Source organism: Dermochelys coriacea, chromosome 4, assembly GCF_009764565.3.
Source record: "Dermochelys coriacea isolate rDerCor1 chromosome 4, rDerCor1.pri.v4, whole genome shotgun sequence".
In the NCBI taxonomy this organism is placed as follows: Eukaryota; Metazoa; Chordata; order Testudines; family Dermochelyidae; genus Dermochelys; species Dermochelys coriacea.
The window spans coordinates 21005326-21032046 of NC_050071.1; the positions used below are offsets into that span (position 1 = coordinate 21005326).

At 43.3% G+C, this 26721-nt stretch overlaps 1 protein-coding gene across 5 annotated transcripts in view; it reads left to right on the top strand.

Annotated features, from left to right (window-relative positions):
* LOC119854723 (probable E3 ubiquitin-protein ligase HERC6) overlaps positions 1-26721 on the top strand; it is a 72301-nt gene that overhangs the window by 31519 nt on the left and 14061 nt on the right. For 2 of the 5 annotated variants that reach the window (XM_043513877.1, XM_043513878.1), the window contains 12 exons: positions 506-593; positions 7729-7888; positions 12546-12622; positions 14011-14238; positions 16990-17084; positions 18365-18492; positions 19437-19582; positions 20222-20295; positions 22291-22418; positions 23139-23198; positions 24497-24590; positions 26130-26319. In XM_043513877.1, coding sequence (XP_043369812.1) covers positions 566-593; positions 7729-7888; positions 12546-12622; positions 14011-14238; positions 16990-17084; positions 18365-18492; positions 19437-19582; positions 20222-20295; positions 22291-22418; positions 23139-23198; positions 24497-24590; positions 26130-26319 — 1408 coding nt within the window. In that variant the 5' untranslated portion in view covers positions 506-565. Of the gene's footprint in view, positions 1-505; positions 594-2329; positions 2672-3373; positions 3411-7728; positions 7889-12545; positions 12623-14010; positions 14239-16989; positions 17085-18364; positions 18493-19436; positions 19583-20221; positions 20296-22290; positions 22419-23138; positions 23199-24496; positions 24591-26129; positions 26320-26721 lie in introns of those variants that run through there. The other 3 variants (XM_043513876.1, XM_038399722.2, XM_038399723.2) reach the window with 3 other exon arrangements.

Here is a 26721-nt window from a genome sequence, read left to right on the forward strand (position 1 = left end):
AACTTCCTGTGATTGGATCATGTTATACCTTTCTCTGATAGATTGAAGAGCCCACTATTAAATATTTGTTCCTTAAGTAAATACTTAAACTGTAATCAACTCACCCCTTAGCCTTCTCTTTTTAAGCTAAATTGACTGAGCTCCTTGAGTCTATCACTGTAAGAAATGTTTTCTAATCCTTTAATCATTTTTCACTTTTCTGTAGACTCACACATTTTTTCTGTAAAATGTAGTATAAGAAAAGAGAAATGCCATCTAAAGAGTAAAAATTGTAAAATTTAGGCCCTATTGTTGAAACACTTTTATGCATGTATGCTCATGTAAGTGAAGTTATTTGCTTGTAACCATTTTTGTCGTTAAGTGAGTTCAAGTACAAGTGATGATCTCCCTCTTTTTATTAATAAACTTGTTTTACTTTTAATTTAAACCAATCCAGTGCTGTGTTTGAATTGAAGTGATTGTTGACTCTAGTTACAGTAATAAGGTGTACTTTTGTCTCTTTAAGGGAGCAACAAACCTTATTACTTCTGAGCATTCCAGGAGATGACCGGATGCTTCCAGGCAGATGGTTTTGGGGAACTTCAAGACTGGGGGTGTATTGGGCTCACCCTAAAAGTAGTAACCCAGGCTGGTGGAGACCAGGATGTAGGCAGGCTGCTGGGGTCGGAGCGTGGAACGAGGACTGCATGACACACAGACACTCAAGGAACTGCACGCTTGTCTGCTGGATGTTGGTGTCCAGGCTGTGAGCCCCAGCAGCAGGGCCATCCCTACGGGTGTGTGGGGCCCAGGGCGGAAATGATGAATTTGTGACTGACCCATCACTTCCGGGACCGACCATGCCAGGTCAATTGCACCAGCCTGCAGGGACCCCCAAAGCATGGGGCCCAGAGCAGTGACCCCAATTTGCTGTACCCAAGGGATGGCTCTGCCCAGCAGCAGAGCATTTTAGGCACCCAGGGTTACAGAACTGGCAGTGTCCCAATCCCTTACTGGTCTGAACTGAACCCCCAAATGTGTCAGATACACTGAATACCATGTAATTTACTCTGTGGCTCTTTCTGATTGCCATAAAAAATCATGTCCCCATCTGCTCTGTGTGAACACTAATCAATCTATGGTGCTGCTTGTAAGGACTGGTCTACGCTAGAAAAGTTATAGTGATGTATCAGTTAAGGATGTGAATTTTTAACCAATATAATCATTCCAGTATAAGCCCTAAGTGTACGCAGTTATACTAGTATATTGCTTCTTGAACTGGCATAAACTATACTGCCAGTATAACTGAATCCATACTAGGAAAGTTCTGCCATTTTAACCACATCCCGATTAGATCCCTGTTAGAGTCAAGGTCTTCAATCCTGCAAACATTTAAATGTGTGTAATTTTGCCCATGTGAGTAATCCCACTGATTTCTATGGTACTGTTCACGTGAGTAAATTACCCATGTGCTTAGCATTTAAAATTCAGGCTTTGATTTGCCCCAGTTCCTTAGCAAAAATGTGGACCCTCTCTGAAAAGCTTGGCCAGCTGAGAACATGGCGTCTTTTAATAGAGTATTGGCCTGGTCTATGCTACAAAGTTTTGTGAGCATAGCTATATTGGCTAGGAATGAGGAAAAAGTCACTCTCACTAGCTACCCCCAGGGTAGACGCAACTATGCCAGCAAAAGCGTATTCTGTGGATTTAGCTAATGTAGCTATGCCCACAGAAGAATTCCTTCTCCTGGCATTGCTGTACTGACTAAAGCTCTCTAGTGTAGACATGGCCTTAGTTACAGTGTACGGCTTTGACCCTGCAATGGTTTCCGGGTGGGTGGGTTTCATGTGCCCACACAAAGCCCAGTGCAAATCAGTGGCACTTCAGATGGATGCCAGGTGCAGCGGTGCAGGAGCAGGGTGGGCCAAACGCCTGCAGTCGATAAAGGAGGGCAAGTGGGTTGAGTCTGTCCTCTCTGGTTGGCTGGGGTTTGTTTTCTGGTTTGGGGGAGGCTGCTGGGCTAGGGCTTGTTTATACACACTTGGGGGAGAGATTTCCAAAGGCCCGAAGAGCACGTTGGGGTCCCCCTCCCATGGGAGTTGGGTGCCTCGCTTAGGGTGAGCAGAGAGCAAGTGCGAACAAGCGGGAGCGAAGGGGGGGGGGGGTCAGAGAAAGCCGCCACTAGCGGGCCTGTCCCTATACGATCTGGTCACCCGAGCCCCGCTGCCCTGGGGGACTTTGAACAGAGGCGCCTCCTCTCTCTCCTCCAACGCCCCCCGTAACGCCAGGGAAGGGGCCCCAGGGAAAGCCCCCCCCGCTGCAAGGCAGGGCCGGCGGGGCTGGGCTGGGCTGGGCTGGCTCGACACAGAGGGCGGAAGCAGGGTTCCCCGGGGCGAGGCACAGGCTGGGCGAAGCAGCAGCCGCCGCCGGGCTAGCATGTCGTACTGCTGGGGAGCCGGCTCCTGCGGGCAGCTGGGGCTGGGCGAGGCGGCAGCCGGCGGGCCGGTGCGGTGCCGGCGGGGGCCGGGGGCCGGCGGCGGCCGGACGCTGCTGGAAGCGGCTTGCGGGGAGCGCCACACGCTCCTGCTGCGGCCCGACGGCACCGTCTGCTCCTGCGGGGGCAACGCCCGGGGGCAGCTGGGCAGGAGGCTCCGCCCGGGGCAGCGACCCCCGGCTCGCAGCTACACGCCGGGTAAGAGGCCGGGCGCTGCGCTGCCCAGCCCCGCTCAGGCAGCTGGGGGCCAGGAGCACGGGGCGAGGCGGGTGGTGCCGGGGGCTGGGTGCAGCGCGGGGCTGGGCGCTGCTTCTTCCTCCCCCCCCAGCGCTGGGGCCGGGGCTGTCCCGGCACTAGGGCAGGGCAGGCGCCCCGCTGGGTGTATGCAGCCGGCTGGGAAAGCCGCTCCCGCTCCGGTCGCTTTCCATTTCTCCCTCCTGCCGATCCAGCTGCAGGTTTCGGATTCCGCCTCCAGGTCGCTGCTTCTTTCGGTTTCGGCTTCCTGGTGGGGGCAGTCGGCTGCTGAGAAGCGAAACCCAGCCGCAGCGGCTGCTCTGCTTTCTGCCGCTGGCTGGCTGGCTGGCTGGCTCTCCTCCTCACCAGTAACTCGGAGAGAGGCTAGCGAGAGCAGGTGGAGAAGGTGACAGCCCTCTCTGCACCTACAAATCAATAGCGGTGCCAGGGTGGATTAGATTTAAAGCATAGTTTAAATCACTAGTCAGGAAGACTCGATTTAATCATGGTTTTCTACATAAAAGTGCATTCCTGTTGGTTGTTTCAGAGTAGCAGCCGTGTTAGTCTGTGTTCGCAAAAAGAAAAGGAGCACTTGTGGCACCTTCGAGACTAACAAATTTGCCACAACTTTTCTGTTGGTCGTTATATCCTTAATACATATTCTTCACAACCCAGAGATAGATGTGGGTTTCGTTTTTAGAAGGTACAACTATACATTTTTAAACTGATTTATTTTGAAAACTTTTCAGATTGGGTTTACAGCTATATCAGACAATGAATGATTGTTGGGTTATTTCATTTACCAAAAGTATCGGTACAAACAAGCCTTGCTCCTGCAGAGAGACTTGCGTGTTTGCTTAACTTGTAGCCTGCAGGTAGTCCCATTAAAATTACAGTGCCTACAGGAGGCTCGGCACAGAATCTGACCCATTATACTTTTTTGTTTTCTTCATGGTATTCTGGCTACAAGCAATTTTTTTATTTTAAATAAAGCACAGCCTAATTTGGTGTCCTGGTGTTGTCAAGTTGCATATCATGCAGACAAGATGAGTCACACTTTCTGCAAAAAGAAAAGGAGTACTTGTGGCACCTTAGAGACTAACAAATTTATTAGAGCATAAGCTTTCGTGAGCTACAGCTCACTTCCGATGATGCATCTGATGAAGTGAGCTGTAGCTCACGAAAGCTTATGCTCTAATAAATTTGTTAGTCTCTAAGGTGCCACAAGTACTCCTTTTCTTTTTGCGAATACAGGCTAACACGGCTGCTACTCTGAAACTTTCTGCAAAGAGAGTGCTGTCACCAAGCAAAGGTTATGTGGCTTTTGGTTTTTTTGTCGCCTTCCTGTGAAACATCACAAATGGCGTGGCTGGAGATATGATGCTCGTTGGGGTGGGCCAGGGTTCTGAGGGGGCATTGAACATTCTCTCTTGGGGGCTTGCCTGGCTGGTTCTTGCTCAGGTGCTCGGTGATTCTAACTGATCACTGTATGTGGGATCGGGAAGGAATTTCCTCCCAGATCAGATTGGCATTGGTTTGCAGGGAGGAGGGGACGCTTGCCTTTCTCTGCAGCATGGAGTGTGTGTCACTTGCCAGGATTATCTGGGTATATCTCACATAATCGTTCTCCTGCCATGACAGGAGCCTTGGACATGGGTGCGGCTCAATCCCTGCTGTTTTCTCTATGTGGCATAGAATAGCCTCGTCTGCTGTGGGCTGTAATACTTTGGCCTGATTTTGGTTGTTGGGTTTTAGTGTGCAGGTGGTGGGGGTGGCCTAGTATCTACAGATGATCAGACTAGATGATCTAGTAGACCCTTCTGTCTTTAAACTCTGTGATGAGAAAAATAATTCAAATGGCAGGACTTCAAAGTCATCCCATAGGGAAGAACATGAAGTTTAAAAAGATAAACCTTGCTCAAAGAAGTGTGCCCCCACCCCCACAATAAGGTTAAAAAAAAATTAACAAAGGGAAAGTGTTTAGTAAAATACAACACAAGCGAGACTTTGGGTATAAAGCATTAAAAACAATAGAAGATACTTCTCTCTAACAACATTATTGATGTTAAAGAAGCAAAAATATGTCAGGAGTTATCAGTATCTGAATCTAAAGCTATCCCCTGAGGAAATTCTTATGTGGCTGACATAGCTAATATTTTGGCATCATAATCAAAAAAGACTGCAGGGAATCTTCTCTGAATGGCTTGTCTGCTGCTCTGCACACTTCTGCACAGCAGGGGTTATGTATTTAAACTGTTGGCTAGCTTTTTGTATAATTAAATTTTTAAAAATTGGTTGAATGTTATTTTGAATACACATGAACTGTTGCATGGAATCCCCCCGTTCGAGTGCTGTTGCTTTGGTGTGGCTTCCAATTTGTTTTAGTGCCAAGCTATTATCCTTTATTCACAGGTTATCTATTTCTTTCTAACTTAAAGGAGGGTGTAGAACATTCCACACTGAGACCTAATGAACGGTGTATAAGAACATTTTGAAATGTTTAAAATATTTATTACCAAACTTCAATTTGTGGAAAAAATCGGTTCAGATGTGATGTTCAAATCCCTAAACTCAGTTTTGTGGACTACTGTATCTTGTAAATACAATGAGCTACCGCTTCCCTTGTCCAGATCTTCCTGTATATTCACTGTTTCCATGATGCCTCAGGTTTCCATGATGCCTTATTAATATATTAATAATATTCCAGAAGCAAAAACTTTTGTTGAAAAGAATTAAGGATGGTTGTGTTGGTTCCCTCCTCTGCCCAAAATACAATTCCTGAAAAGCAAGAAAATACCAATTTATGGAATACCTTTTAACTGTACCCCAGTGGCCATGCAGTGCATTTTCCCTGACTGACAGACTCAGCATCCTCCCAAGGAACTTCCTTTTGCTTCCAACAAGATAAGGAAATGTACTTGTTGCAGGTCCACAGATTCAGTACTCTGGAACTGCTCTGAATGAAATTCAGACAGGACCCTCTTGTAGTGTGACTACCCTTCAGGGCACACACTCTTCAGGGCAAGCCTCCTTGGCTGTTTCCCTGAGCTCCCCGCAATGAGTCCACCTGAATAGGACAACTGTGGAAGCCTTATACGCCCCCCCACAAGGGCCATGCACCCCCAACTTCGCAGTCAGCAGTGACTCTCAGCCAGCCTTGTAAAACAGAAGGGTTTATTAGTTTTCTGGAACACAATAGAGAACAGATCTTGTTAGCACATAAAGTAGGAAGATTCAGCAGATCCATGTGGGGCCCTGAGCCCTCCTCCCGACCAGTCCCAAACCAGGAGACTGACTAGCTTCCAGCAGCCCACCCTCACTCAACCCAGTTGCTCCTCCTCCATCCTTTGTCTCTTTCCTGGGCAAACTGGTCACCTCCTCCGGCTTCACCTCCTACGGCTGGCTCCTTGCAGAGGGGTCCCGGCCATCAGTTGCCAGGATACAGAGTGTCCGCCCATTGTCTGGACCCAGGGAGCTAGACGGCAGTCACACCTGCCCTCTGGGAGTCTCTGTATCGATCACACACCCTTGTCCCACTACTTAGATCAGTGGTGGGCAACCTGCGGCCCATAAGGGTAATCTGCTGGTGGGCCGCCAGACAGTTTGTTTACATTTGCACAGCCGCCCGCAGCTCCCAGTGGCCACGGTTCACTGTTCCTGATCAATGGGACCTGCAGAAAGCGGTGTGGGCTGCCGGGATGTGTTGGCTGCCGCTTCCCACAGCTCCCATTGGCCAGGAATGGCAAACTGCAGCCCCTGGGAGCTGCGGACGGTCAATGTAAACAAACTGTCTCGCGGCCCACCAGCAGATTACCCCGACAGGCCACAGGTTGCCTACCATTGTTCTAGCGCCTGGTTACTAGTATTGTTTATGGCTGGAATGTGACCAATCAGGAAGCAATGTATTTTGTCTCCCGTCCATCTGATTGCTTCCTTTTCTTTTTCTATTGTGTTCAGAAGTAAACATAGAGCTGTTCCCCTGTGAATCCACTCCTTTCCTCTCCCTGCTCGCTTCTTATACTTTCCTTACAATTTCTGTCTTCTTTCCTACTTCTGGGGCTGTGTTCCATTCCTCCGGAATAGGAAAGTTGCTTTCTCTATTAACAGTTCTCTACCAGCCTCTCTCTTTCCTTTGCTTATTTCTCTTCTTGCTGCCTGGATCATCAAAGCCCTATCTAAAGCAGAATTGTATTCTGTTATCTAGATTCAAAGTATGTATTTATAATAAAGTTATTTCCAACCAGGTTATAACAGTTTTATAAAGGCAAGGCAAAATTTTAGGTTCAAAATCAGGAGAGTGGAAGGATTGTCTCATTGCTGTAAGTTTGGATAAAAATAGAATTTTACACAAAGACAATTACTTGGCTAAATTCCCCCCCCCTTCTCTTTTTACTATTTTTGAAGCTATTTAAATGTTAGTGCTTTGTCCATCTCAGCCTACTTTCTGTTTTTTCCTGCATTGAAGTCATAATTCTGTACAAAAGATATCATGGTCTGTTCTTAACAATAAAATTATTGCTACAAATTTGGTTTATGACTTATTTCCAGCACCAAAGAAGAGAAAAAGTTCTCTCAACCCATCTTTTCAAGTAAAAGTACAGTAACATTGGTAATTAGCAAACCTAGTAAGGAGAAATGAAAAGCTGTGAAAGGTGAATTAAGATTTTAGGCTGATGTGTTTAAATATTTCATTCGTATAAAAGTTCTCTTATATTCTTGTGGTACTGCCATAATTTTTTCCCAAGGCACATTAGAAACCTGAGCGTGCTCTTGTTTTTCCTCTGTATTAACCAACACACTCATGGTCCTGTGTCACCCTTGATCTGTCCAGTAGAGGAAGGAAACTCCATTTAGAGCCTATTTATGCTACTTCTTAATTAGTGGGAGGAATCACCAATGTGAATTTCTTCCCCCAGAGCTGAGTGTTGCTATATGACTAATTCTTTGCTATTGGCAGGTAGGGTTTGTGTATATCTTTTCTTTCTGTAACCTCTGAATAACGTTTTTTCCCCATCAAAAAGAACAAATTCAAGCTTTAGAAGCACAGATTATTGTTCATGTGAGCTGTGGAAAAGAACACTCTCTGGCTGTTTGCAACAAAGGAAAGGTCTTCTCCTGGGGAGCTGGGTCTGAAGGCCAGCTGGGCACTGGAGAATTTAAGAAACAAAGTTTAATCCCGAAGTAAGTAGCCATTTAAGCATAATGTTTCAGACTCACTGTATGGTCCCCATTTGTGCACGTCACGAAACCACTACTGGCCCAGTTTGACATTGGTCAGGACTGGAACTGGAAGGTCTGAGAGAGAAAAGTTGAGTTTTGGGGGAAGTTTGCAGAGCATTGAATCTCCCATAAAGCTGTCTCAAAACAGGTGTAAGAGTATTTAGATGCTGTGCGTGGTTTCCCACTCTTGCATAGCATGTTCTTTACTTACCCAAACACAGCATTTCGTCCACAAGTTAACTTTGTCTCTGTATGATTTCTTTTATCATAAATGAGGGATTAGACAGGTTCAACATCACCTGAATTGTTTGCAGCTTGTTTAGAAGAGATTTTTATGCTAACTATATTGGGGTGATGTAGGCTTCGGCATGCATGGAGAGAAGATTGCTTGAAGATTTCAGATATTTTTTTTTTCAAGTGCAGTTACAGGACTTATTTATAAATATCAGTACATGCACTCATCTGTGAATATGGGACTAAATTCAGCTCTAGCATAAGCGTATCAGTGGAAGTCAGTGCCAGAGCAGGATTTGCCCCCTGCAATTTTTGGGCAGTGGTGCAGCCACAAGTTAAAGTAGGGGAGACGTATTTATTTCACATAATCCTGTTAGTTGTTCTTGTAAATGACATTTGTTTTGCATTCTCCACCGCGAATGTCAGATCAATGCAAGTTACGTTACTTTGCCAAAACGCCTTTTTCTAACCATTTTGCACCTGACATGTTTATGACATGACATCTGAATGGTATACAGAAATGTAAAGCACAAACAGTATGACCACAAACCCTTTGCTATTTTTATAGCAAGTATATTTCTGTCTCTCTCTTTTCTGTTTAAGGAGAATTGTTGTTTACCTCTCCTTCCCTTATCCCTCCTCCTCCCGCAAAGTTGGATGCATCAAAGATGAGATCAGCTACTTCAGCTCCCTTTAATCCTGACTAAAGTTTAGGCTATGCAAGAAGCGTGGGAACAGGTCTCAACTCTCTTGCAGGGTGCACCGAAAATTGAGGATCAAGCTCTAGAGCTTACAGTTTGTGGTGGGGTGGGGAAGAGGGTAACAGCCAAACAGAGAAGCTCCAGAAGTGGTCAGGAAGGGTATGTGGCAGTGATGGCTTAGTGATGATCCTATGGGGGCATGACCAATTTAAAGCTGCACTTCCCTAGGAGACTCCTTGTGGTGGGATGGTGCCTGCTCTTTCCTTGACCTTAAGTCTTTCCTTCCCCCACTTTACTTCCCAGCAGGAGATCACTAGACCTCTCCTCACCAGCAGGGATGCAAATAACTCCTCAGCACATCAAGTTCTGAAAAAGCCAGTGAATGTTGTAAAATAGTCACTAACATCTGTACACCATGGAAAAAGAATCGCCTTGACCAGACCATGACTGTTTGGTCACGCGAGGAGTGGTTTAGCTGGCATATTAAATTCTGAGGGCTTTCTGAACTCAGGAACAAAACGCTCTGATCCTGTATCAGATGAAACTCTAACACTTCTTTACCCATGCATAATGTTGTTTTTCAGTCTTGAAAGACAACATTTTTAGTTATTCCCCACTCCACCCTCCCATGCATGCCCTTTCTATCTGCTTGTTGGGCATGGGGTTGGGAAATTGTAAGCAGTGTATTAAAACTCACATTTGAAAATGATTTAGTGAAAAATATTGGGCCCATTCTTAAAAGCACTCTACATACAGACTTAAGTGGGAATTTAGCACATGGAGTAGACCCAGTCTGGATGCCCTTATTGCATATCAAACGTGGTTCCTCCAGGAAGTCTGTAGAAGAGACAGGTTTCAGAGTAGCAGCCGTGTTAGTCTGTATTCGCAAAAAGAAAAGGAGTACTTGTGGCACCTTAGAGACTAACAAATTTATTAGAGCATAAGCTTTCGTGAGCTACAGCTCACTTCATCGGATGCATTTGATGGAAAAAACAGAGGGGAGATTTATATACACACACAGAGAACATGAAACAATGGGTTTATCATACACACTGTAAGGAGAGTGATCACTTAAGATAAGCCATCACCAGCAGCGGGGGGGGGGGGGAAGGAGGAAAACCTTTCATGGTGACAAGCAAGGTAGGCTAATTCCAGCAGTTAACAAGAATATCTGAGGAACAGTGGGGGTGGGGTGGGGTGGAGAAATAACATGGGGAAATAGTTTTACTTTGTGTAATGACTCATCCATTCCCAGTCTCTATTCAAGCCTAAATTAATTGTATCCAGTTTGCAAATTAATTCCAATGCAGCAGTCTCTCGTTGGAGTCTGTTTTTGAAGCTTTTTTGTTGAAGGATAGCCGCTCTTAGGTCTGTAATCGAGTGACCAGAGAGATTGAAGTGTTCTCCAACTGGTTTTTGAATGTTATAATTCTTGACGTCTGATTTGTGTCCATTCATTCTTTTACGTAGAGACTGTCCAGTTTGGCCAATGTACATGGCAGAGGGGCATTGCTGGCACATGATGGCATATATCACATTGGTAGATGCGCAGGTGAACGAGCCTCTGATAGTGTGGCTGCTGTGATTAGGCCCTATGATCGTATCCCCTGAATAGATATGTGGACAGAGTTGGCAACGGGCTTTGTTGCAAGGATAGGTTCCTGGGTTAGTGGTTCTGTTGTGTGGTGTGTGGTTGCTGGTGAGTATTTGCTTCAGATTGGGGGGCTGTCTGTAAGCAAGGACTGGCCTGTCTCCCAAGATCTGTGAGAGTGATGGGTCGTCCTTCAGGATAGGTTGTAGATCCTTGATGATGCGTTGGAGAGGTTTTAGTTGGGGGCTGAAGGTGATGGCTAGTGGCGTTCTGTTGTTTTCTTTGTTGGGCCTGTCCTGTAGTAGGTGACTTCTGGGTACTCTTCTGGCTCTGTCAATCTGTTTCTTCACTTCAGCAGGTGGGTATTGTAGTTGTAGGAATGCATGATAGAGATCTTGTAGGTGTTTGTCTCTGTCTGAGGGGTTGGAGCAAATGCGGTTATATACCTTCAAATCAGCGGCACTGCGATGGGTACCCGCATGGCCCCACAGTATGCCAACATTTTTATGGCTGACTTAGAAGAACGCTTCCTCAGCTCTCGTCCCCTAATGCCCCTACTCTACTTGCGCTACATTGATGACATCTTCATCATCTGGACCCATGGAAAAGAAGCCCTTGAGGAATTCCACCATGATTTCAACAATTTCCATCCCACCATCAACCTCAGCCTGGACCAGTCCACACAAGAGATCCACTTCCTGGACACTATGGTGCTAATAAGCGATGGTCACATAAACACCACCCTATATCGGAAACCTACTGACCGCTATTCCTACCTACATGCCTCTAGCTTTCATCCAGATCATACCACACGATCCATTGTCTACAGCCAAGCTCTACGATATAACCGCATTATAACACCCCCCCCCCCGCCCCCCGCTGCTGGTAATGGCTTATCTCCTTACAGTGTGTATGATAAACCCATTGTTTCATGTTCTCTGTGTGTGTATATAAATCTCCCCTGTTTTTTCCACCAAATGCATCCGATGAAGTGAGCTGTAGCTCACGAAAGCTTATGCTCTAATAAATTTGTTAGTCTCTAAGGTGCCACAAGTACTCCTTTTCTTTTTGTAGAAGAGACAGGGTTTTTCAAAATCTTTGGAACAGTCCAAAACTCCAGTCAACTTTGTTTTACATGCATAGGCAATACCAACAGAGTATATTCAGAGAGCACTATTAGAAAAGAAGCTTTTATAATTAAGAAATATATCAGGCTTTTTAGACCCTTAAAATTCAGACATAAGAACGGCCATACTGGGTCAGACCAAAGATCCATCTAGGCCAGTATTCTGTCTTCTGACAGTGGACAATGCCACTGAGGGAATGAACAGAACAGGTAATCATCAAGTGATCCAAAATCCAATCCATAATGGATTTTCATTAGACTACCTAAAAATCTGACCTATAAACAATCTTCATGCTAAATTTTTAGTTTCTGTTCCAAACTGCTAAGACACCAAAGCTCTTAAAAAAAACCTACCTTACAACATTTTCTCCATTATTAACATTTATGTTTGCTTTCTGTTTCCCACCCTGCCTTTGTAGTAAAACAAACAGCAGAACAATATTTGCTTGAGCTTTCTAAAAACATTCATGATTAGGAAGAAACCAGACCCAGAAAGTTTCACCCCTCCAGATGAAAGTTTGACAAAGTTCTAGGCAAAAGTCTTGTTAGCATGGGCATGTTCAGGGAACTTTAACTTTAGCTGTAGCTATGCTCTCCAGCTATAATGCTTATATATGGATACTTTTGCTGTCAACAAAGTTGCATTGCAGTGGATGTGTAAGAATTTATTCTGAATAGGATCAAAATACAGTGCACATTTACCTCTGTGTGAATAATAGACAACTGAAGCACAAGACAAATTAAGTCAGAGTCCAAATGACACATTTATATGCATATATCTTAAGTAGTGGAGAAACACCTATTGCAGAAAACTCTGACTGGCTAATGACCAGGCAAAGGTAAAACAGAGACTGCAGAGTCAGTGTTATAAAATATAATATTACATTATCTGTTTTCTGAAACATAATTGAGTTTTTCATATGATCTAGAAGCCATGTTAACTTGGCTGTCCTGTTTCTACTACAGGAAAATAGATGGCCTTTCTGCTCTCAGAATAATACAAGTCACCTGTGGGCACTATCACTCGGTTGCACTGGCACAAGGTAATACACATTTCATTTTTAAATTATTTCCAAAGTGCCATGCAAGCAATTCTGTTCTTTGGTGCAGTTAATTAATATGTAAGTCAGATGTTAAGTTATCCATTACTCCTGTAACAGAAATTATTATTATTATTATTATTATTAATCATGCTCATTACGGTAGTGCTCATGGACCAACCTAGAATGGAACCCTATCGTGTCAGGTACAATGCAAACAGAGAGTAGTACGCAGTCCTTGCCCTGAAGAGTTTACCGTCTAATAGACGAGACAGAGAAAAGGGAGGGCAAAGGGATACAATATACAACCAGAGCAATCAGTGTGATGCGGGCAAACGTCAATTTATCTTTTTCTGTTTTTCTTACAGCCCAAATAATGCCCAGTACCTCATTTCTGAAAAAGCCCAGTGGGGCTAAGTTAGCTATTGGTTAGTTATGCTCACAAAGGAGCTGCTAGTAACATTTTTTGTCAAAGCGTTAGCTGTTGTGTCGGGTGTTGTCTGTGATGGGAAGGCAACCCTTCTCAAAACTTGTATTTAGATAAGAAAATGTCAAAAATCTTCCCCACGTTCTTTTGGGGAATTGTTCATTTGATAGCTAAAATCCATCTTCAATAATAAAGAGATGGATGCGTCCCCTTCCTCCTCCTCCTAGTGAGGAACCACAATTCCTGCTACATGCAGTGAGGTGTCTTACATCCAGCACTGATGGTTAAATGGGCAGAGAAGAAGCTTCCTCTGCCCTTGCCTGTTCTGTACTTGTTCTGTGGCTAAACAGAAGGCACTGGGTTCAGGGCTGTCAATCTGGCACTTGTCATGAGCACTACATTAAATATATGCATTTGGCATAGGGTGCCATATTAAGAGGGTGGTATTTTATTCTATTATGCAGGTTCACTGGCATTAAACTGGTAGAAGGGGACGCTGAGAAAAGCATTCTCCGTTCATTATTTGTAATTGTTAGATGAAAAATGTAATGCCGTTTCTATGAGCATACAGGACTACCTGATTCCTCAGCTTTGGATGGATTAGGAAACTACAGATACTAATTTCAGTTTGCTACCAACACAAGCTGTGTAAAATTATTCTGTCAGCACAGCGTCATGCAGCTCCAGGTATTTGCCAAATCACAAGTATGAGGAATAATGGGTATGGGCCAAATTTAGTTGTCATCACACCCCACAGTCATTGGGGTAGTGTGTGGATTAGAGAGCATAGAATTCACCCGTATGTGGCTTGACTGAGTGGTAAATCTCCCCTCCTTTGTGGCATCAAGTTCACACCAGGGGCATAATTTTTCACAGCTCTTAGTGAGCTAGTTAGTGCATGTGTCACTTGAAGGTGTGTCGTCTTTTACTTTGTTTCTCTCTCTCTCTTTTAAAAAAAATAAAGATGGCAGAGTCTTTTCATGGGGACAGAACACCCATGGCCAGCTGGGCCTGGGTAAAGAAACCCCCTCCCAGCCTAGCCCACAGCATGTCACATCTCTCAACGGGATCCCCTTGGCTCAGGTTGCTGCCGGCGGGGGACACACCTTTGCGCTGTCTCTCTCAGGAGTTGTGTATGGGTGGGGAAGGAACAACGCACGGCAGCTGGGATTAAACCACGCTAATACAAGAGGTAACTCTATCCTTTCATTTCTCAAGGAAACTCCATCTTAATTCCAGATTTCCTCTCGTTGTATAGACTCTTCTGAGATAATGGGATGGACTTAGACTGTTCGCTAGAATGAACCATGACTAGAACTAGATGAATATGAGGGGGAAAAGATATGTAAATGTTTGAATGAATTTGCACCAACTGTGTTTGCCTTCTGTTCATGTTCTATCAAATGAGTTTACTGGCGGGAGAAATCACCAAAACGGCAAACTTTAAGCAAAAATTGGCAGAATGTTTGCAGGAAATACATTTTGAATTCATATTCACACTGGAAGCTTGATTGTAAGAGTTGTACCTACCCAAAGAGGGAGCAGAAACATACTGTGACATTACCCAGGGTACAATCTGGACTGATGGACAGCTGTGTCCCCTCAATTCTCCGACCTGGGGTGACTTTTACACTGCTTTGCCGTGAGAGCAACCACTCCTGGTCTGCTCACAGAGAGCTTCCAGCAAGTAGGTTACTCCCAGCTATACTGTATGAGTGCTTCAGCCAGCCACTCATGAACTCCGCTGCAGGGCAACACCAGCAAACTCCCAGTTCTAGACTTCCCCTCAGAAACATGCATCTTGTACTGCCCAGCACTCTCCTGGACAATACAAGTTCATATAAAGTCCTTTATTTCATTAATAGAATAACAAGGGTGGCCAAACTGTGGCTCGTGAGCCACATTCGACTCTTTTACCGTTAAAGTGCGGCTCGCAAGTCCCCCAGACTCCCTCCCAGTCTCCACCTACCAGACGGGGGGCCGTGGGGAGAAGCTCAGGACCTCACCTTGCAATGGGGTGGTGGGATAGGGGCTTCAGTCCAGCGGGGAGGGGAGCAGTCTCAGGGCTTCAGCCCTGCGGGGGGCACTTGCTGGGGCTTGGGGCTTCAGCAGGAATGGGGCTGAAGCCCCGGCTCCCAGCGGGTGTGACCTGGCTCTTGAACTTCTAAAGATTGTTGTATATGGCTCAGTAAGTTTGGCCACCCCTGGAATATGATACGCACAAATCCCGTTCTCCCAAATGAAGTTTCCCAAACACACTGGTTTAGATAAAATAAATTTATTAACTACAGAAAGATTTTAACTGATTACAAGTAATAAGGCATAAAAATCAGAATTGGTTACAAGGAATAAAAGGTAAAACGTAACTAATGCTTAACAGACTAAGTGAATTCAAAGCAAAGGGCTCTCTCAGCAGAAGTTCCAACTGTCTTACTGGCTGAATCCTTCAGTCAGGATGCCTCTCCAATGCCGCTACCTTTTGTTTTTCAAGCGTTGTTGATGCTGAGGGTGGAGAGAAAGGAAGAGGTGGTTTGGGATGTCTGCTCTTCCAGCCATTTCTCTTCCACAAGAATCACCTCCAGCTGACATTCAGGAGACAGAAAGTCTGTCAGGAACCTCACAAAGCTGCTGCTTTGTCAAAATGTCAATTCTTTGCCCACACCCTCTCTCCTGCAGAAGAGTGGCCACTTAATCAGCTGAGGGTCCATTTGATCTTGTTGACACATGGCTGAGCCCTTGGCTAGCCTTTTGTCTCTGGGGATCTGGTTTGTGACCCGCCCCCAGAACAGGTTGCAACATGTCTCCGCAATACCACACAGCAGAATCTGTACATACAGTGTTGCCATACACATTTTACCAAGACAATAATGATCAGCAAATCCTGCATGTTCAAATGATACCTCCCAGTGCATACTTTGTACAAGTTTTACCATAATCCTCTAAAAGGGGTGAACATAGGGGGACAGACTGTCACACATACCACCTAGTCAATCAAAACAGCTTGAATTTCTAACTTGAACTCTTTCAATGTCCCCCTTACAAACAAGGTACCAGGTAAGAATTATTTGCAGAAAATCAGTGAATCATGTGAACAGCGATTTAAATTTGAGGAAAATGATGTGTTTGGACAGGAAAAGATGAGATGATTGACTCTATTCAGCTAGCTTGAACCATAACATTTCCACAGCTTGTATAAAGGGTCCACAGGTCCGATAGCTGTGGAGACAGTAGGATCTTTGGAAACCAGAAAGAATGACCAATTCATTTGGAAGCAGATGGTATAAAACCCAGCACATTAATGTGACAGTATTTTATACTCATAACATTCTGGCCAAGCTAACAATATGCATTTTCTGTCTGGATGGAAATTTTGATGGCTCGCTATTTGCAGAGAATCTGTTAGGCCAGATTTAACCTGTATGGAATGTGAGGTTCGTGAGTGGCGGGTTGTTTTGTTTGGCAGTCTAGATCAGCATATTCAAGTCAGCATCTTCAAGCCCCCTTTGGGTTTCTTGCTCAGCCTGTAAGACTTCCCACCATGAGCCAAATCTGTGGTCTCTTTGTAGATTACAAATCCAAAACAAAGACAAAAACTACAGTCAGGTTGAGAGCTTTCAAATGCAACTTCAACATGGCCTAGAACAAAAACTCTTCTGTTTCTATTTCTGCTCACCAGACAAAGCACTTACATTTCTTGCACTAGTTGATGCTGTAGAAGGTGTGTATGTAAATATGAGGAGACTAAAGCACAGATGATCTCATTTTGACCTTAAACTCCCCTTTCCTTTTAAATATTTTTTAAATAAATCATGGTCAGATGATATGAAATCTCAGAGGGCAAGATGCTAAAAAGCAGGGTTAGGGTAACCCAACATCTGGTGGATGGTGTTCTGAAGGAAAGAAGCCATTTCACATGCTATAGGAATCTGTGCTTCTCCAACAGAGCAAGTCTTCAAACCGTATGCAGTAGCTGCTCTGAAGACTATTGGCGTGGTCTATATCAGCTGTGGAGATGAGCACACTGCAGTGCTCACTCAGGTATGCTCCAAATCCTTCTGTGTGATGCGTGGCCAGGCCATGACCATTTACAAATAAGTTGTGTGTGCGTGTGTGCATGCGCGCACGCATGAGCTCATGCTTAGTAGGTATGATGGCACAGCAAGGCTTAAGGGTCTTTATTTGATTTTGGGGTGGAGGGATTAGAAGACCTGGGCAGTGCTAACCTTGTGTGAAGACCTTAGGCCTCGTAACTTTCACTGAGATCTCTGGGATGTTTATGTGCTCAAGGATGTCCGGGTTGCACATTGCTGCAGCCTCTGGCATTGGAAATCCCTGCTGAGTGTTTACGTGAAAAAGAACAAGGGCAGCTTAAGGTTTTGAGACCCAGTCTTGCTCCCATTATATTCAATGGAAACTTTGCCATTGACCTCAGTAAGTGTAGGATTGGGCCAAATCCTGCTCATTTTACTCAAACCTATGATGGGACTACTCAGATGAGGAAGACAGGGAGTAGGATATGGCCCAAAGTTCTGTATAACCATGAAAATCTCCATTATCAATGGATAATTCAAGAAGCTTTGGTTCCCAAAACAGAGCTTTTGGAAACACCCTACTTATAGTTACTGTTTTGTAGTTTATCCTAAAATTAACAATTATTCCAATATGTACAAACAGATGTAATGACAAATGTAAAGAGGTTTTGTACTCTAGAAAAACGTTGGTATTTTGGAAATTTTTTAAAAGAAATTTTACTTTAAGTCTAAACAAAGGCTACTAAAGAGAATAGAAATGGAATATATTTTTTTTCTAGTACCAAAAGCTGTTTTCTGAAAAATTACCAAAAATTAATGGAAAGCACATGAAGTAAAAGCCACATCCCTGCACTACTTCTGACGTAGAAATGTTCTCCGACCAGCCAGTGCATATGTTCAGTAGGTTGCTTTTCCCTGGATCAGTGTGCTTGTAATCCACACTGTGGGGTGGAGGGGTTTGACCCCCATTACTTTGGCTGCTCCTTACAAGAGGGTTATGAATCTATCTCTTCCATACAGGGAACTTAGCCCTTTACCTCAAGCAGCAGGTCCATGCTTTTAGTATGAGAAATCCCAGGTTCAAACCATGCTGACAGCCCAAACTGGATTAGTTACATGCCCACTGTGAATATGATCCTTCCTTGGTTTCACTTGTGCATGGCTAGATTGTATCATCTTCTTTCAACAGTCTTCAGGTTTTCTTCTTTTTTACTGGAGGGGTTAAAAAGAATTAGGAGGGGAAAGTCCCAGAACCATGGCAAACTAAATTTGCTTTTGTTTCAACAGGATGGCAGTGTGTTCACATTTGGAGATGACAGTGCTGGACAGCTGGGACATCGCTCTTCAACCCAGATGCCTGGTCCTCAAAAGGTCGAATGGATAGATGGTCCAGTTTCCCACTTGGCATGTGGAAGGTGTATACTGTAGCTTGTATGTTTTTCATAATAGTCACATTTTGCAAGGGAAAACAATATTATTTTCTAAAGGAAGATAGACAATGTTGGGTCTTTTTTTTTTTAACCAGATGTGTGCCCATTAAAAGCAAATAACTGCTTCAATATAAAGCTAAAGTTGCACAGTTACAGTCTTAAGGTCAGTTAGTGAAGAAGTTACCCTCCAGTTCTATGAGAACACAGATACATTAGGTGTTTGCAGCAGCCAGTAGAAACAGAGTTTTAGGGTGAAGTTCAGTGGTATGCTCTGACTGCTTTGCACTCATTCCTTCACTAACAGTAAATGTCTGTAAACCCAGCTTTAGCTGGCCTATGAAACTGGATTTCTTGCTCCTTCTCATCACTGGAGGGATGCAAAGCATTCAGACTATTCCAGTAAAGCCGGCTCTTAATGTATAATTATAATACAACTTGGATAGGCAGATTAGACATTCCTGAAGTAGTTCAGCTATCTGGATTTTTTTGTGGATGGTCTCTGTATAGCAAATTCTAGAGGGTTCAGAGGTCTGATGCATACTGTAATATGAAATAAAAATAAGGCAGGGCATTTATGTATAGTGTATGTATTGCTCTTCTTTGATCTCAAATTGTTTTGCAAATCAAGGGCCAAGCTGAAGTCAAATAAGGCAAATAGGTCTTGGTCACTAAGTAGTCCTTTTCAGACAGGAACACTGAGTTACACTGGGACTGTGACTTACTGAAGGTCTCACAGTCTGCAGTGGTGAAGAATAAAGCCCATCTTGTCTGATTCCCAGTCCTGTGCTCCAACCACTAGATGTCCTAGTGAATTTGTACAAGTGCCTTTATAACCCTGTTTTACCATCAGCTAACTCTTATTGACTGGAGGGGAAAACAGAGAGTTTTCTGTGACAGGTTTGTAACATGTTATCTCTTCTCTTTGGCAGCTATCACACCCTGGTCTATATGTCTACTTCTAGGCAGATTATATCTTTTGGACGTGGTCCCCAAAGACACATTGAAAATGGTACAGCCAGTAACCCAGGAGAGCAGATACAGAACTTTGACATCAGCAGCCTGGTTTCAGCTAACGGTACTGATTATAAGTGGAAATATGTTTGGTTTTACACAATGCATAATGAATCCGTGGAACTCATTGCCACAGAGATAATTGAGGTCAAGACCTTTATTGGATTTAAAAAAGGATTTGACATTTACTTAAATAACAAAAACATCACCAGTAATATTAGATGGTATTAGAATATCTATATTTAGAAGGAATATAAAGCCCTCATGCTTCATGGCATAAATCTCGCACTAACCTGGGCTACGAAGAAACGGATGATATCATCACTGTAATATAACTGTCATGTAATTATTTTCAAGAAACAGAGAACATCCAATGAAAATATATGGGAGAGTAAAATGTTGTTGTGCCTCTTGCCTGTATTTTTCTGTAACATCTCCCAGGGTCCAGTCCTGTAACATGCTGAGCAGCTGCTGGACATTTCTTAGCCCGCTCAATTCTCTTGACTTTAATGGGAGCTGCGGGCATTTAGCAACTTGCAGGTCTGGGGCCAGATCCAAAACCCCATTGAAGTCAATAGAAGGACTTGCACTGGCTTCAGTGGGCTTTGGATCAGTGCCTAAGGCCCAAGAGAATAAAGTAGCATCATAAATAGCAGCAGTAGACATTGAGGATTTGCGGTTGATCTTATTCATATTCTTGTAGATCTGTCGGGCGTCCAAGTGAAAATGATTTTTGCTGGAACGTATGTCAACTTCGTCAGTACTCTTCAGTCCCAGGTAGTGATTTCATTTAACTCATTAGTTTCAGTGATGGTGGGCAGAATTGCAAGCAGTTTGTCACTACATTTTAGCAAATGTAAGCTTTATTCATTTTAAAGTAGATATGTCGTGTTTATGGAGAAAGGGTTGGAAGCAGCAACAGCTGCAGCAGTTTTTGCCAAGCAGTAGTTAGCAAAACAGAGAGGGGAAAATGGTAATTTCCAGTTTATAACTCAGCCAAATCTGAATAGATTTACATGGGGCCCACAAAAGACACCTCCCTGACCCCAAGTTTATTTCCTTGTGAAGTTTCAGTTTTGCTGGCTGTAAACAATGAAGGCATTAGAGGTCTTAATTAAGGTTTCTATTACTTTTTTATGGGAAGTATTATGCAACTTTAATATTTGCTCTTAGTAACTTTTTTCTAAAATTTTATGGGCCAGATCCTGAGCTGCTGTCAGTGATCATCACTGCATTGATTTCAATGAAACTTTGTTGATTTGGCATGAGGATCTGACACAGTGTTTTAAGAAAGGAAAATCCATTCCTTAAATGTACTCAAGTATATGAACCAATGTTGTTTTTAAAGGAACTATATAACAAGATGGTGTTGCAAGAGTAAATCACCCAGTGTTAACCTAGCACACAGAGAATGGTAGAAAGAATCAGAGTTACAGTGGTGGGTATAATTCTGACCATAATATCACAAGGAGGAAGTTGAGGTTGAAGAGCTGGAGTATGGGCTGATGATAATATTTGGTACTTTCATTGAGCTTTGCATCTTCAGTGTTCTGTAAAAACAGTAATTAACCATAGCAATAGACTAGTAATGATTTATGGCTTTGAGCCCTTTGGTGGAGAATAGTGGTTCTCCATGGATGCTCTGTTAACCATAAGTCATCCACAAAGCCCTTCCTGGTAGTCTGCTGAATGAAATAGTTTGGAGCTAAGTGATGGTTGTTGGAGCAGGAGGAGGTCCAGGTGAGACTGGAAGTTTTCATTCAGTAATCTGAAGTTAGTTAGAACACAGCTCATTTATCTATATTGCCTGGTTCAGGCTAGGAGAGCCAGTTGAGCAGAGAAGATTCTCCAGTCATCAGCTCAAGGATTTCTCAAGCAGCTCACTTTAATCTCCAGAAAGTGTGATCCATAAATACAAAGCAGATCTGGAGACCCACGGTGGTTGGTAGGAAACTGTGTGGTCCCCTAACTCCTCTCCCTCCCCCACATCCCCCAATTTAACAATTTTAATATCCAAAACCTAGTTAGTGGCTCTCTTCCTGTATTCACCCTTCTTCCTCTCTAGAATTGTGTCCAGATCATTCTAGGGCTTGTTCTACTCATATGGACGTCAAAATTCTCATTGACTGCAATGGGAGCATGGTTTTAGAATTGGTTGCTATCTCAAAGAACTGGTTGACATAGAGAATCAATGCAGGAGCTTTCAGATTGTTACTACAATATATCTTAACCCGTGTCCCTTTTCATTTTACTAACTCTTGAATAGATAAGGGATACAGTGAAGAGAAAAATTGGTGACCTTCAGGAGCTAAAATTAAATTGTGAGGGATCTTAGGTACAGTTTGGTGCCATCTCTAAGGGTTAGTAATGATGATCTCCTTCTACTTCAGAATCCAAGGCATGAGAATTGCATGTGTTTATTGCTTGTCCTCCCACACTGTTACAAAATGTAAATAAAAACAAACATTTTCTTTTCAATTTGGGAAGCATCAGGGACATCATGGTAGTACTCTCATCTTGTTTTACTTTATAGCATCCCACATAAAATAAACCTACTTTAATGTCAGGAAGAGTATTACAAGATTAGAGAACTGGTAGTTTCTCCACGTAGCCTGTTGCGTTTACCTGCCTAATGCAAATGCAGGGTCTTCAGTTTGAGCAAAAGTGGGAGTAGATTTGATCAATTGCTTTGTAAAAAGCTTATTTGCAGTGGTGGTTTATAATTTTATATACACTCATATGTTGTATCTTTGCTTTTTGGTTTTATTTAAGGATCTTGAGCATGCACATGGGCTCTCTTCCACAGATACCCTGCCAAAGATTAGCAGGCTTGACAGGACATTGATAGATAAATGGTTGGCAGTGACAACTGGCACCGATGAATTCCAGGAGGCTAAAAGGTTGGTGTCTACCACTTTTCTATATTATGGGATAAGAAGACTTGTCTTTAGACTCTTTATAGTCAATGTACTAAAAACTTATTCATAAACTTTAAACAAAAGTAGGGTCTGTTTTACTGCCTTTACTGAAACTACTAGGCCCATACCTAGCCTAAAACATGTCCATACCTAGGTAATGTGCCCATACTTAGCCTATAACGTGGCTGTCCTACAATTTAGCCAGCCTTGTATGAACACTCTTTGATGACAACCAGCCATGACTAAACACTGTTTCTGAACTCGATTCTTTAATCGTTTTTCATTGAATCATCAGAGATCTGTTTGCTGCTAAATGGGAATTGAAGCAGACTCTAAACTGACTTGAAAGATACCCTCTCATTTTGTTTAGAGTCAGATTAGATTCTAAAGGCCTGATGCAAAAGCCGTTGAAGTTAACGGAAAGACTGTCTTCACTGGGGTTTAGATCAGGCCCTGAGAGAGAAGAAAAATCCTGCAGCAAACAGTATCTTCCTCTAAATGACATGTCTTAAGAAAGCATCTTTTGGCAGTAGAAAATTCATCATGCAAAAAAAAAAACAGACACGTGCTTTCTTAATATCTTAAATAAGAGAGTAATTACTTAAGATTCAATCTTGTAAATGTCTGAGTGCTAATACATTGACCTACTAGGTGGGATAATTGTTTAATGCCTCCTTTCTTGTATTATTGTGCCTTTTGTAGGGAAATAGCCCTGATATTTTCTTCTTCTGCTTGTTTAAGTGCAAGTTTTTTAAAACCCAGGTAAGTGATACTTTCAATGCCATTCTTTGCTAAGTTTAAACAAGAAGCTAAAATTGTAAATCAACTAAATTATGAAGGCAAAACCCTATCCTGTATCCAGAAGATGTACCTGCTGGGCTTAGGAGTGGCAAGGGAGTTAAAGCAGAGCGGTGCCAGCCATTTTAAAGTTTGAATAACCGTCATGTTGCTGGACAAGAAGATTCCAGGTAGCAAAGGGGGATTATGTAGTTGTGATACACTCCACTACTTCTTTAATAAAGGAACACCATTCAATCTGCTGAATCCCCAGCAGTATATGCACTAGGCAGCCAGACGCCCAACCATACCGCTAGCCAGCAGACCATGCTTGTCAACTGGCCAGACTACTGGCCGCCTCAGCATTTTCAAGTGCTCGCTGAGAATCCTGACCACCTAGTCTGTAAGTGTGCTTAGGGGTGTGTTGGAAAATGCTCTCTTTCCCCTCTTCCCACTCCTTCATCCTGGGCAGGGCAGATCTAGCCCATGGAATTTATCTGAGATTCCTAAAGCTTTAATTTTAAAATACCTGAATAAGAATTGCAGAAACAAGCTGCCGGCTGAGCTAAGATTCTCGTACTCTTTCACTTCACTTAGCAGTTCTACAGCTCTAAGGCTAACAATAATCTTTTGGGGCTTTTTACAGAGCTATAATGATTCTAAGCTTGTTTATTTAAAAAAAAACAAAAAACCCGCGGGTGTATGATTTAGAGGACAGAGTTGGTATTGTGCTATTGAGCCTACAGAGTCACTGGTTCAAATCCAGCTCATTAAAACAGTGACTGACACTTGGGACCGTCTGAGGGCTGTTTGGTGGCAGTGTGACCTAAGCAGGTAGTCTTAGGTCATTTCCCGGACAGTGGACCCTTGTCCATGTCACAGTTGGAACTGGCCTTCTTTTTTAACAGTCTCAGCAGAGTGACCAAGGATTGAATGGGCACAAATAATCAGCTGTCCTCTCCCCCCTTACAGGTGACGCTTGGTTGAGGCACGCTGACCGGGCATTGTGGGAAAGCTTGCATTGCCATTCTCTGTCCTGTAGATGAGCAGAGAGATCCAATTTCTAGGGCTGTCAGTTTGGCACATTGCACAGCACTAAATTCTGAAGAAGAACCTTTTAAAAATCAGTATTTGCTAAAAAGGAAAGAGCATTTGTTAGAAAAGATTTAAAAAAACCAAAACGTAAATGTAAAACCTAAAACCAAAATGTAACCATTGAGGTATATTGCAGCATCCTCCTTTACTATATAAAATGAGGTGTATTTTTTTCCTAATCACCTTAGCTCTGCTTTGGAAGCAAATTGTATTGGTGTTGATCTACAAAAGGCGAGGGACGTATTTGATGAGCTAACCAAAAAGGAGTGGATTGTTAACCAGGTAAAACATCTAGCAAGTTTTTGTGCAAATTACACCCAGGGTATAACTTAATTTAACAGGTCATCAGGGGTCCACAGGCTCGGTACTCTGGAATTGCTCTGAATGAAGTTGAGACAGGACCCTCTTGTAGTGTGACACCCCGTAGGGCACACACTCTCGAGGGCACAACTCCTTGGCTTCAGCATCTCCTGCGTGTGACCTTGGAGTGTTCAGTACCCTTTTCATGCTGTGAGCTCCCTGCAGTGAATAGGGTACCTGGGAAAGTCTTCCATACAGCCCCAGGGGCCATGAACCCCCAACTTCGCAGTCAGCAGTGACTCTCAGCCAGCCTTGTAAAACAGAAGAGTTTCTTAGTCATCTGGAACACAGTACAGAACAGATCGTTAGCATAGAAAGCAGGAAGATTCAGCAAAGTCCATTTTGGGGAGCCCTAGAGCCTTGGGCTCTCCCCCCCACAAGTCCCAAACCAGGAGACTGACTCGCTTCCAGCAGCTCACCCTCAGTTTCCCCTCCTCCGTCTTTTGATCTGTTTCCAGGTCTTCTTGCAGAGGGTGAAGCCCAGTTATCAGTTTCCAGGACACGGAATGTCTGTCCATTGTCTGGGCCCAGGGTGCTAGGCGGCAGTCACGCCTGCCCTCTAGGGTCTCTGCACAATCACGCATCCTTGTTCCACCACCTAGATACTTGTGCAACATATAGGGGAAACTGAGGCACACACCGTATTCCTACAAAACATTAAGTAAATTCCCACTTCATCACACAGGAAGCTACTGATTAATTTAATTAATTAACTTGCATGGGAATTTTTCTTTGTATGTTTGGGGAAGACATGAAGGGTCTGTAATGCTATCTGCCAAAGTTGCTCAGGACAAGCATAGGATCCAAACTCTGCTCCCTGTGCAGTGATGCATTGCACTTGGATATGCTAACACATGGACTCTTCTGATAGACTGTTAATTTCCCTAAACTTCTCATCTCCCAAAGTTTCCACCTCCCAAGTATGAGGAATTGTTTTTAAACATAAAAAAGAGGTAGCTGGCAAGTATATGAGAGGATGGGGACAACTCTTTATCCCATGTCTAAATCACCTTGAGTGTGGTATAATATCAAAAGTATTTCTGTTTTTTTAACACCGTGACTTTGGAATTGGGAGATAGACAAGAAACAGAGCAGCAGCTGCACAACTTCCAAATAGTTTGGATAGTTTAGGCATTTGGGACAGTAAGTGGCTTATCATCTCTGAATAGAAAGGTGCAAAATAGTACTTAGGAATCAGTTTTAAGGCACAGTTGACAGTAAGTATCCAACAGCTCTAAAAACAAACCTCTCTTCATCCCTTTTTACCCCAATTTTAACGTAGATTTTTTTTTATTTTAACTGCATCTAAACTCTACAAAAAATTTTTTTTTGCAAAGTTTCAAGTCTAGCATTATGCCAGGTAGAAAGTATAGGCTTTATTGTGTATTGCACTGCAAATCATTCTCTAAATGCTTTCTCTCTTCCACCTTTCTTTATTTTATTTTATTATATTGCATACAGATAAATTGCTATCTGTTGGCTGATCTGATTCCTGGTCTTCCACTGCGTTCTCCTCATCATGAGGCTTTATCTATTTTCCTACTCCTGCCAGAATGCTCTGTGATGTACAAAGAACCGAACTCGGAGCCTTTTGTCATGCGACTTGCGCAGGCCATTAATACCATGAGTGACCGTTCCTCAAACATTCTGGGTAAGGTTGTTTCACTTTGAGCCTGAGGAGAAGCCACTACCTGAAATGGTAACTTCAGCACACATTTTAAAATGACTTAATTAGGACACTGTTAACATACTGGTGCAAACATACAAAGTGATAATTTTTGCCTCGTCCCTTCACTACTTGTGGATAGTGCTGCTATCCCAAAATCTTTATATGACGTGTGTGTGTGTGTGAGAGAGAGAGAGAGAGAGAGAGAGAGAGAGAGAGAGAGAGAGAGAGAGTTTTATTCTCTCACACAATTTTTGTTAGTTAGAGCCAAAGGTACTAGACTGCATAGTCAATCAATGCAAACCCTAAAAAGCAAGGAACTAATATATTCTATACTCCATCTACACTCTACTCCTCAGCTCCTCTTCTCAATTTCATGTGCATCTG